This window comes from Trichosurus vulpecula, chromosome 4 (genome assembly GCF_011100635.1).
Source record: "Trichosurus vulpecula isolate mTriVul1 chromosome 4, mTriVul1.pri, whole genome shotgun sequence".
In the NCBI taxonomy this organism is placed as follows: Eukaryota; Metazoa; Chordata; class Mammalia; order Diprotodontia; family Phalangeridae; genus Trichosurus; species Trichosurus vulpecula.
The window spans coordinates 439,895,891-439,908,484 of record NC_050576.1 but is presented as its reverse complement, the minus strand read 5'-3'; the positions used below and the strand labels follow the sequence as shown (position 1 = coordinate 439,908,484).

General features: G+C 45.5%; 1 protein-coding gene across 2 annotated transcripts in view; it reads left to right on the top strand.

The window, feature by feature from the left end:
- ACAP2 (ArfGAP with coiled-coil, ankyrin repeat and PH domains 2) overlaps positions 1-12,594 on the top strand; it is a 115,807-nt gene that overhangs the window by 71,272 nt on the left and 31,941 nt on the right. For both annotated transcript variants that reach the window (XM_036754398.1, XM_036754399.1), the window contains exons 11-12: positions 7,737-7,788; positions 10,656-10,756. In XM_036754398.1, coding sequence (XP_036610293.1) covers positions 7,737-7,788; positions 10,656-10,756 — 153 coding nt within the window. The remainder of the gene's footprint in view (positions 1-7,736; positions 7,789-10,655; positions 10,757-12,594) is intronic.

The following is a 12,594-nucleotide window of genomic DNA, read 5'->3' as shown; positions in this document are numbered from 1 at the left end:
ATCGCTAGGAGAAATACCATCAAATATAAAGGAAAAGCAATTCAAATAATAGAAAACTACTCTGCACCCACCAGAAACCCTAGGACAGAATGGAATGATGTATTCTAAAAAGCAAAGGAATTCAAGATATAATCCAAGGGAACCTACTCTGCAAACCTGATCCTAACTATTGATGAGAAAAGATGGAGAGCCAATACAAAAAAGACACTCAAAGCATTCTTAGAAGGAAGACCCATCCTGAACATATTGTTTGCTTTTTAAATATCTCAGACAACAGAAATACGAAAAGTAAACAAATACAACAGGCAAGGACAGCCATGACAGGATAACAACAGAGGGTAAGGCAAATAAAAAATGACAATAGAGAAACAGGCCTGAAACATGAAAGACTAAACTTCCTAATTATTCCTCCTACAGAGAAATCAGGGTTTCTATGGGGCTAAATTTCAGGATGAGAGGGCCCATAAAAAAATGAAAGGAAAGGAAGAAGATAGAAAGAAATATACTCCAATTAGCTCAAAGATTAGCAAAGAAGGTAGTCTCAGGAAGAACAGACCCTACAAAAGATTGGGTGAGCAGGCAAAAGAAGGAAGTAAATCAGTCAGTAAATGTTTATTATGAGCCTGCTGCATTGCAAGAGGGGCATATAGGTGGTACAGTGGATAAGAGTGTGGGCCCTGGAGTCAGGCAGACCTGAGTTCAAATCTAGCTGTGTGACCCTGGGCAAGTCATTTAACCTTGTTTGCCTCACTTTTCTCATTTGCAAAATGAGCTGAAGGAAGAAATGGCAAACCACTCCAGTATCTCTGCTAGAAAACCTCAAATGGGGTCACAAGGAGCTGGGCGTGACTGAAATGAGTAAACAACATGTGCCACATATTGTGCTAAGTGCTGGGGATACAAAAAGAGACAGAAGGTAGCCCCCGCCCTCAAGGAGCTTGCCATCTAATGGGGGAGATAACAAGCAAGTAGGTACATAGAGCATAAGTAGGAAATGATTAACAGAGGGGAGAGAAGGTAGAATTTTAGTGAGGACTGAAGGAAGTAAAGGAAGCCAGGGAGGTCAGTATTTAGAGTGGTGAAGTGAGAGCATTCCAGGCCTGGGGAATGGCCACAGAGAATGCCTAGAAGCAAGAGATGGAGGTCTTGTTCATGAAACAGGTAGAAGGCCAAGGTCATGGGATCAAAGAGCATGTGGTGGTGAGTAAGGTGTCAGAAAATTGGTAAAGGTAGGAGGGGGCCAAGTTATGAAGGGCTCCTGGAGGCAGGAGGGAGCCACTAGAGTTTGTGGAGTAGGGAGATGACAGGTTCAGACTTGCACTTTAGCAGAATCACTTTAGTGGCTGAATGGAGGATGGACTGGACTGGGGAGAGCCTTGAGGCAGGCACACTCACCAAAAGGGCTATTGCAGTAGTCCAGGTGTGAGATGGTGAGGGCAGTGATAGAGGAGGAAAGGGGGTATTGGAGAGATGCTGTGGAGGTGAAGTGGACAAGAAATACTGCCAAAGTGAAATCCGTGAGAGATGCCGCTGAGGTGAAATCACAGGGCTTGGCCACATCTTGAATACGAGAGGTGAGAGAGAGAGTGAGGGATGTAGGATGATTCCTAGGGTGTGCGTCTGAAGAGCTGGAAGGGTGGCATTGTCCTTTGCAGTAATAAGGAAGGTAGGAAGGAGAGAGAGGGTTTAAGGGGAAAGGCAGTGAGTTCAGGCTGAAGGGAAAGAAAAGAATGGGGGTTTTATTTGAGTACTTAACTGAAAAGGAAAAAATGGGTTAATTAAATAACTAGATCAAAGGAAGAAATGAAAGAACTAATAAGTAAAATTCCAAAATTAGAGAAAGGGAAAATAAGGAAGACTGGCTTAGGGAGCATAAGCATGAGGAGAAGAGAGCCAGTGGGAAAGGGGGGCTTTCCTTAAAGTAGATTTGACTGAAATTAGGAAAGAAACAAAAGACTTTACAGAGGAAGGGGAGGGCAAATGGAGGAAAAAGAGTTGAAATATGGATGAATCAAGCAATCCAATAAAGTTCAAAAGAAGGGCCTACTGGATAAGAAAACAAAAGCCCGCAGTCTGTTACTTATGAGAAAACTGCCTTAGAAAAGCAAAAAAAAACAGACTAAAAATGAAGGTCAGGAACACAATTTACTACATATTAGGTGAATCCAAAAAAGCAGGATTTGCATTCATGCTGTCAGACGAAGCAAAAACAAGCATCTCTAAGAGAGAAACAAGGAAACTACAACATGTGGAAAGGAAGGAGAGACAGCAAACCACTATCAGTATTAAACCTGCATCCTCTAAATGCCTTAGCTTTTAAAGTCATAAAGTCATATTGAACTTCAAGAAGATATAGTAATAAAATAATAGCCAGAAATTTCAGTATCCCTGTCTCAATTTTGGGTAAGTCTAACAGAGATAAGCAAAGGGGAAAACATAGAGTTGAGAAACTAGATCTCAATGTCATGGCACCTTCTAAATGGGACTGCTAAAGAATGTGTGTATTTCTTAGCATCACTTGGAACTTGTAAAGCATTGACCGCGTAGTAGGGCACAGAGGTATTGCAAACAAATGTGAAAAGACTGAAAGAGTTAACACCTCTTTGGTATAGACCCTAAGGCAATAAAAGCAATCAGTTGAGGGAACACAAAGGACACAGACTCAATTGGGGCCTTTTTTTTTTTGAGGGGGAAGGCAGGGCAGTTGGGTTTAAGTGACTTGTCCAAGGTCACATAACTAATGAGTGTCAAGTGTCTTAGGCTGGATTTGTCAGTTGGAGCCTTAACAATGAAATCTTCAAAGAACAAATGATGATAATTAGTAATTTTGTGAAAGAAAATGAAATAACACGCCCGAATTTCTGGGATGCAACTAAGGCAATTCTTTGGGAGGAAGTTATATTCCTACTGATATCCATGAACAAAATGGGACAGGGGAGAATTAATTAATTAATTGAACACACATTTTAAAAGTTCAAAAGCCAACAAATAAATCTTAGATGAGTATAAAGGAGAAGATATTAAAATTTGATGAAATGTAGATGACCTGGAAACTCCAAAAACCTGTAGAAATGATAAATCCAAAAACCAATGGAGAAGTTTGGAAGAGATAGAATTTGATCCTAGGAACAAGAGGGGGCCCCTGGAGCTTCTTGAGTAGAGAAGTGACTGGTTAGTTGTGTGCTTATCACTCTGGCAGCTCTTTGGAGGATGGGTAGAGATGGGAGAGACTTAAGGTAGAGGGATGGCAGATGTAGTAGAGCATCATGTCATGTCAGAGAAATACTGCTTAGCATCGCTGATATACATCCTGAAAAAATTCCCAAATCCCCTGACCCCAGGTGCTCCCTGGAAAGCCATTTAGATCTTAACAAAGACAAGCTCCTGGTGTAGAAATAAGAATGAGGTGGGGAGGGGTTGGCTGCTGGGTGCCAGTGGCAGCAGTGAGGCAGAACCATGGAGTCAGGTTTGAGCTGCATGAACATTCGCACCATGGATCAAAGATTATCTGTTGCATTACTGGCACAGGAGCCTGGAACGAGGTCCCCTCAAAATGTGTAGCATAAATTTTTAGATTTTTAAAAAAAAAAGGTTCAGTCATGTTTGACCCAAATTATTGAATCCTCTGAGTAGAATTTGTCCATACCAAACCTGGGACTCTTAAACTTAAAATATTATTTTGGTCATTGTATTTCACTAGAATTGGTTTGCCTTGTGTTCCTCTGTATTTTATTTTGTTCACTGACAAACATGCCTCTAAGGAGGGAGGCCTCATGATGCTGTCTGGCCCAGGGGGCCAGTGTGAGTGAGGGTCCCCAGCTGTGACCTGTGGGGACAGGGGTTATGTTCTGCTTACAGGTGGTCACCTCATTTTTGCTCGGTTTTCACATCATGCTTGGCCTTTGCTTATTTTGCTCATTTGCATTTCATTCTTTTTTCTACCTTTCCCTTATGTTTTAATCCTGCCCCATTTTTTCACATGACAGGAGAAAGCCAGATCACATCAGGTACCAATTAGCTTCTTCTTCTCCTTCCACCTTCTCCAGTGTTCTCTTTTGGCATGGGAAAGCTCACAATTAACCTTTGTTGACATTTCACGTGGATTACTTGCAATGGATAGAAAGTCTCTTTTTGCACCAAATCTGAAAACTCAAGATGGAAGAGCTCCTAGGAGGGCTGCCTGCTGCAGTGTCCTGTCTTTAACCTGGCCAAGAACATTTGCTGTATTCCCAGTCCCCAGCAGAAACAGAAACACCAACCTTGGCACCACTTCAGGGCAGCCATGCAGGAAGTTTCTGTGTGTGGGGGTTATTTTCAGTGCTGGGGTAGCATGAGCCCCTTTGGTATGAGGCTAGAAATACTGAGTCTTTTCAACGTAAGTTTCCAGAGCCTTTTGTTACCATCACCTGCTTTAAAAAAAAGGGGGGGGGGCGTAAAACTTAAATAGAATTTGACATTATCAGCATTATATAGCTAGCACACAGTCAAGTTTATTTCATTTTCAGCCAGTGTGTCATTCCTGAGAACATAAAGGAACTAGTTCCTTACTTCACATCTTGCTGTTGGGGATGAGGCTGAGCTTGATTTGGAAGCAGGAAGCTGATCTTTTTTTTCTTGACTTCAAACATAGTTGTGAGACTAGTGCATGAAGAGGGAAGAATACCAATGGGTCGAAGGTAAATGGTCCACTTTTGTGGCACTGCCCTCTGAAAATTTGATTTTAAAATCCTCATAATCTAGCTGGAAACATCTCATTTTTGCTGATTTAATTTTATGGCCTTAAATCCTGGCTGTGTCTTTCTTTCATGTGAAATGCATTGGTATGAAGCTGAAGCTGTTTCTCCAGTTAGCTTAGCAGACTTTCTTTCCTTTCCTGAAGCTCACATATTTCCTTGGCTCCCATTGTGATCACCTAGAATAGAAGGTTGTGGTGTTATAGTTGACCTCCCAAAGCTTTGGGTCTCAGTTGGATGTGGCCTTTGGAGGTTGGATTCTTAATTTACTGAGAGCACTCTCAGTAGCAGAAGTTGTATCGAGTGTCAAGAATAGATTTTCTCATTAGTCCGTGGGCTCCGGACCCTAGCGTACCTTCTCCCTTCCCTGTCACTGCCCACATGCTCACGCTGACCTGCCGTGTGTCCATTCCCTGATAGAATCTAGAGTCAGCTGGAGAGCCAAGGTGGATGGGTGGGGACCACTTCATGCAGAGCTGAGAGAAGCAACAATTCCACCCCCCCCTTTTTTGTTGGTTTGGCTATGAGATCTGTTACTGCATTTTGGTTTTCCTCAGTGATTGCCCTAATTTTGTGTGCCAAGTTAATCTGCATTCCCCAAGTGTGCAGAAATGGACAGTGGGTGGAGATGACTGGGCCAAAGTGACGTCAGGATAGAATTCTGGAGTTAGTGAAGATCATCCACAAAGAGAATCCATGTCACCTATGGGACGGCCAGGCAGCCATCTTTTCCATGATTCTGTTTGAGAAGGACCTTCTAAAATGGCCAGAAGTTTGGCAGTTGTCACATATCTCCCATGAGGCCTTGAATAAGCAGGAGCCCTTGGCCGCCATCTTGTTGTCCATGACAGTACAGCAAACGGAGGAGGCATCGATGGTCGCACTGCATACGTGGTGGAGTGCGGACATCTACTGCACACCTGATGGAGTGCAGACATCTGATCATTTCCAGAGATTTGTTCCATTGCATGTCCTCCAGTGTGGCTGGGCTGGGCTCTTTCTTTTGCGTGTGTAGGCATCACCTTTAACCCGTCTAACCAGCTATGACCAGAAGCACAGATTAAGCCCGGAATGTCTTCCTTTGCTAGCCTGCATTTTGGTGATTTTCTTATAGAAGTAACACACCCCAGGCTTGTGCCTGGATGCTCGGTCATGACATCAGATGGCAGAAGCCATACAAAGGGGAAAAGACTTCCAAGGAAAGCTGTCTTCCTGCAAAAGGGGGAACACATTGCCTTGTAGTGAATGGTTTCCCTGCCTGGGAGACTTGGCTTTCACCCTGATGACTGGAGGGCTCTTTGGGGCTGAAAGTGTTTTCCGTTGAACACTTTCATGTGGCTTTGTTAGAATGAAAAGGTAGAATTTCCATCTGCTCGTGGGTTAATTTACTAATGTTTGAATCGAAATCATCTGACGTAGAGCTGATGTAAAATGACTGTCATGGTTTAGCTTTTACAAAAGTTTGAGGAATTTCGCTTCCTTTGATGAATAGCCTGAATGAGGCTATGAAGTGAAAAGAATTTGGGGGCCCTTTTGAGTCAACGTTACCATATTTAATCTTTTTTCTAAAGGAGATCACGGGCACTTTGGGGAGCAGGTACAGCACCCATTGCTGCACAAAGCAGAAGGAATCAGCCTGGATGACAAGGTTTACAGGCCGCCTAACTTTGAGCTTACGGTTTGGAAGTGTTCAGTGTGAAAGTGAGACCCATCAGTCAAGGCTGTGGCAGGGTGGGGGGAGGGAGTTGTGTGTCTGGGTGTAGATACACAGCGCAGCACACGGTCACACACGCACACGCACACACGCAGAGCACAGTCCACACCACCACCACTACATACACACAGTCACACACACACACACACGCACACACACGCACAGCACAGTCCCCACCACCACCACTACATACACACAGTCACACACACACACACACACACACACACACACACGCACGCACACACACACACACGCGCGCAGAGCACAGTCCACACCACCACCACTGCATACACAGTCACGCACACACACAGTCACACGCACACACGCACACACACAGTCTCACGCACACACACGCAGAGCACAGTCCACACCACCACCACTACATACACACAGTCACACACACAGTCACACACACACGCACACACACACGCACGCACACACACATGCGCAGAGCACAGTCCACACCACCACCACTACATACACACAGTCACACACACACACACACACACAGTCACACACACACACACACACACACACAGTCACACGCACACACACACACACACAGTCTCACGCACACACACGCAGAGCACAGTCCACACCACCACCACTACATACACACAGTCGCACAGCACAGCACTCAGGCCTTGATTTCAGCTCTAAAATGAATCATTTCCAGTTTTCTCAGACTCAGTACTTGTGAGGAGTTGTGTGCTCCTCTTCCTCTTCATCAGTCCCGTTACAGTAGGAAGGTTTAACAGTCTTGAAATAGCATCGATTTCCTATTTCCTGTGATGGATGGGCAGTATGGGAGATCAAAGTACCTTTTCACCTATTCTTTCTCCCTCTCCTACTCCTGCAATGTTCATCTCCATCCAGACACTAAAAACAGAAATAAAAACTCCATTATTTGGGGTTCCTTATGAAGAAATGCTTCAAAAAATATGGGCTGATTTTACAATGCTAGTTTTTCTATCTAATATAGGAATACTAAAGAATAATATTTGTTAGAGTAGAAATTCCTATGCCATAGAGGAACTAATTCAAGTAACTATTTCCTTTAATCAAAATTTAAACTCTGCAGTTTAAAAATCCTGGCTTTCCCCCCTTTTTTCATCCTTTTGTTTTGCCATATGCATCTCATACTGACAAAAATGGTCATGACTTAGTTCTAAAAACGTAATTTCGTGGGTCGATTTGTATTAGTCTTCCAAAAGTAAAAAAAATTATTTTGGTCAGCAGATGAAATAAATTGCGTTTACAAATAACTAAATTACTTTCTGTTTGTTTAGACGCTGGTTCTCAATACAGAATAATCAGCTGGTGTACCAGAAAAAATTCAAGGTAAGGGCCACTCTGTTCCTCAAGAAGGAAAGTCCAGGGAGTGCTGAGCATTGATTTCCAGAGGCTTCTCTCCTCTTTGCTCAGGGCCACGGATCTCCCGGTACAGCTTTAGATGGGGAGTCGAGCCTGTGGAACATTGTTTTCCTAATAAAAAGGATCAAAGTATGATATGTGAGAAAACCAGATTGTGTTTGACTCAGGAGTTACAAAGGACACTTTTTGGAGTGTCGGTTGTTTCTTTGATGCCATCGGAGGCGATGACTGTGGCAGCTGGTGGAGCACAGGGTGGCTGCTTCACACAAGAGCCTCTTACATTTTTATTGATAACCTTTGTATTCACGTCACTTTGATTTCCTGAGCTTCATTCCCCTTTCCCAGACCTCTTCCAAAGACAGTAAGTCCAAGGTCATCTGCAGTGTCCCCCCCTCCCCAGGTTTTTTCCTCATAGCTCTGCTTTGGGACGACTCTCCAACATTATCATTTCACAGCAGTGTTTCTTTTTGGTGTCGATTTTCCATTTTCGCTACCGTCCTTGTACGATTGTTTTTTGGTTTATCTCAGCCTTTCCATGCAGCTTTCTAGTCACCATAGCCTTTGTGTCTTACACCACAGTAACATTCCATCACAGTCACGGACCACAACTTGTTCCATAGTCAGTGGGCAACTACTTGAGTCCACGTCTTTGCTACCACAAAAAGTGCTCCTGGAAATGTTTTGGTGGATATGGGGCCTCCCTCTTTTTCACCAACCTCCTTGTACCACCAAGAAACTTTAAAAGAAAATGCATGGTGTGTGTCGGGGTGGGGTGGGGCGCACAAGGTCATGAGTGGCTCGGGTCCCGCCGCCACCCCAGTATTAGGTCCTTATGGAGCAGTTCTGGTAGTTACTGGACAGTTTGATCAGTAAAGACAGACTAAGTAATTGAAGCCTTGAAAGGAATATCTATGTCTGACTTGTCTCGAGGGCTTCTTGACCTGATCAGATCAAGAGGGTAAGGCCACATTGCCAGTCAGCCTGGAGCTGTACAAACTTTTTCACAAGAGGAGCTAGTCACAGATTTCTTGCTCTTTGGTTTTAAAGCAACACTCTCTTTTCAAGTCAAATCAAATCAGTGGGCTTTACAAGTGTCTCCTATGTGCTAAACACTGGGGATACAAAGAAAGGCAGGAACCTGGGCCTTGCCCTCCTGGAGTCCAAAGGTCTGAGTTCAGATGTGGGCTCCCACACTTCCTAGCTGTGTAATCCTGGGCGCGTCACTGAACCTTGGATAATGACAGCATCTACACCTGGGGTAGTTCGGAGGTTCCAGTGACGACATAATTGCAAAGCGCTTGGCAGAGTGCTTGTATTAAGTACCATGTCAGTGTTAGGGATTATATGAATGTAATGGGAGATATGACATGCATAGCTATGTGCAGACTTTATCTATATCTGTATCTATATACAGATAGAAAGATGATAAATTGGAGACCATCTTGGGGGGAAGGCACTAGCATGAATGGGGACTAGGAAGGATGTAGGGATTTTAGCTGGGACTTGAAGGAAGCCAGGAAGCAGAGATAAGGAGGGAGAGGATTCCAGGCCTGGAGGACAGCCAGGGAAAACACATGGAGTCAGGATATTGGGAGAAACAGCAAAGAAGTCACGGAATTGAATGATGTGTGGAAGGAGCTGGGACATGAAACACGACTTTGTGTTTCATCCTAGCAGTGACAGGAAGCAGCAGGGTTCATTGAATGGGGGAGGTGGATGTGACATGAGGTTATAGGAAGCCAGTGGAGTTTATTGAAGGAGAAAGAGGGGGACATGACGTGGTCAGGCTTCCCTTCAGGAAGGTCACTTTGGCAGGTAGGACTGGAGAGGAGACAGACTTGAGGCAGGCAGACCTCCCCAGCAGCCTTTGCAATGGCCCAAGCCTGTGGTGATGAGGGCCTGTATCAGTGTGGGGGCAGAGTCCGAGGAGGGGGCGTAGTGAGGAGATGTTACAAAGATCAGCTTGTCAGGACTTGCCATGGCATTGGATATGGGGGCTGAGACGATGCCAGTGTGAGCCTGGGTGACTAGGAGGATCTAGCAAGCTCAGTTTGGGCCATGTTGAGTTCACCATGTTTACAGAACTTTAGAGATGTTCACCAGGTAGTCAGAGGTACAAGCCAGAAGGTCAGGACATGGTGATGTAGAAGGAGAAGAGGGCCCGGGAGGGAGTTCTGAGGGACACCTGTGGTTAGCAGGTAGGGGGAAGAGGCGCTACAGGACCTGGATAAAAATCCAGCAGGAATTAGGAAAGCAGAGCAGTGTCCTGAAAATATAGAGAGAAGAGGGTGATCACCAGTGTCCAAGGCTGCAGAAAGGTCAACAGAAATGAAGACTGCACAAAGGCCAATGGATTGGGCAAACAGGAGATCACTGGTCACTTTGGGGAGAGTGGCTTCAGTTATTCTGGAGGCTGGAAGCTAGACGGCAGAATTGTAAGAATCATAAGAATCATGAGAGGAAGGGAGGTAAGACACCTGCTATTGGCAGCTTCCCAAGGGGTTTAGGTGTAAAAGGGTGATCTGGGTCGGGATGCGTGACCATGGCAGGAGAGGGGCAATGGAGGGGATTCGTTGTGGCAGGGAGGAGGAGGAGAGAACGGAAATTACAGCTTGTACAGCAGAAAAATGAAGAATCAGAACCTCGTTCCCAGACTTTGTCAGCAGGCCGGTGGGTGATCCCTGCTGGCATGCCGCCCTTTCTTTTTGGTGCACACTAGGGAAGGGGGAGCTCAGGGCATCCTCTGGTTCTACTCTCAGTTGCTCAGGACCCGGCTTATGAAGTTGTACAAGGCTCAGTTGTCCCAGAAGCTTTGCTGTGCTTTGTTCCCATAGGACAATCCCACGGTGGTCGTTGAAGACTTGCGGCTTTGCACTGTGAAACATTGTGAAGACATAGAGAGGCGGTTCTGCTTCGAGGTGGTCTCGCCCACAAAGTGAGTTCTGAATCATTTGACGTTGTCAGTCTTGATCACAGGCCTGGGGCTGGGGCACAGAGACAGATTCAAGGATGCCCCTTCCCTCCAGGAGCTCGAGTTCCCCTCTGGGAGACAGCCGTAGCTGTGGGAAGGGTGGGGAAGGGGGCCCCTCCTCTGACCAACTCTGGCCAGTGCCCGACACAGCTTTCTATTCTTTTTGGATCGGTGACTTTCCTTGACCCTCCTTTGTGAGGCTGGCAGGATGTGCTGGGGACCACCATGGCCATGCTGTAGTCCCATCAGTCTTTGTACCTCTTCTCGTGCTCCTCTCAGTTCCTCTACTGATCATTCCTGAAGAGTGTTCCTTTGCGTTCATCATTTCCCAGTCAGAGGATGTCGACTTTGTTTCTAAGTGTTGCCATCAATGTGGGTCTTTCCTTCTGTCTTTGGCTTCCTTGTTGCTCCTCCATCCCTCAGCTCCAGGCATTCTCTGTGTCTGGCCATCCGCCATGACTGGAATGCTCTGCCCACTGAGCTCCCTGGCTTCTTTCAGGTTCCAGCTGAAACCCCACCTCCTACAGGAAGCCTTTCCTAACTTCTCTTAATTCTGTTTTCCCTGTTGGCTGTTTCTTTTTTCTTTTTAATTAACAAATTAATTTTTAGTTTTCAACATTCACTTTCATAAGATTTTTGAGTTCTGAATTTTCCCCCCTCCCTCCCCAAGATGGTCATATTAAACAGATTTCCACGTTAGTCGTGTTGTGAAAGAAGATCCAGAACAAAAGGGAGAAACCACAGGAAAGAAAAAGAGACAACAATATGCTTCGATCTGCATTCAGACTCCATAGTCCTTCCTCTTGGTGTCAGTAGCATTTTCCATCATGAGTCTTCTGGAGTTGTCTTAGATCCCTGCATCACTGAGAAGAGCCAAGTCTATCAAAGTCAGTCATCGCTCACTGTGGCTTACTGTGTACAGTGTTCTCCTGGTTCTGCTCCCCTCACTCAGCATCAGTTCGTATAAATCTTTCCAGGTTTTTCTGAAGTCCGCCTGCTCGTCATTTCTTATGGAATAATAGCATCCCATTACGTTCACGTATCACAACTTGTTCAGCCATTCCCCAGTGAATGGGCATCCCCTCAATTTCCAGTTCCTGGCCACCACAAAAAGAGCTTCTGTACATGTGGGTGTGTTTCCCATTCTGATGATCTCTTTGGGATACAGCCCAGTGGTATTGCAGAGTCAAAGGGCATGCCTGGTTTTATAGCCCTTTGGGTGTGGTTCCAAACTGCTCTCCAGAATGGCTGGATCAGCCATTTGTACAAGGCTGTGGCCTCCCCCATTGGGTTGTGAGCTCTCTGAGGGCAGAGACTGTCTTTTGCCTTTCTCTGTATCCCTGGAGCTCAGCCCAGGGCCTGGCGAGTGCTTATCAACTGACTGGCTGGGATGGACTTTTCTTACCATTTTAGGGTATAATTCCAGCATTGTTGGACCAATTGTAACGGCCCCTCGTGTTGCGAGGTGGTAAAATAGTGTTCTCACGACCCAGAAACTGAAGTAGGGATAAGGCTAGACACGCTCCACGTCAGAGCGCCCCAGAGGTGCCCTGGGGACAGTGGGCTCAGTGAGAGCCAGCGTTTACGTCACACTTTAAAAGTTTGCAGGCCATTTGTAAATATTCTCAGACATTACCTCATGCTCTCCTTACAACAGCCCTGCATGGTCGGTGTTCTTGTTATCCTCGTTTTGTAGGTGAGAATATGGAAGCAGATGGGGTCAAGTGACTTGTCCAGGGTTACACAGCTAAGGAGTGTCTGAGATTGGATTTGAACTTGGGTCTCCCTGGTTCCAGGCCGAG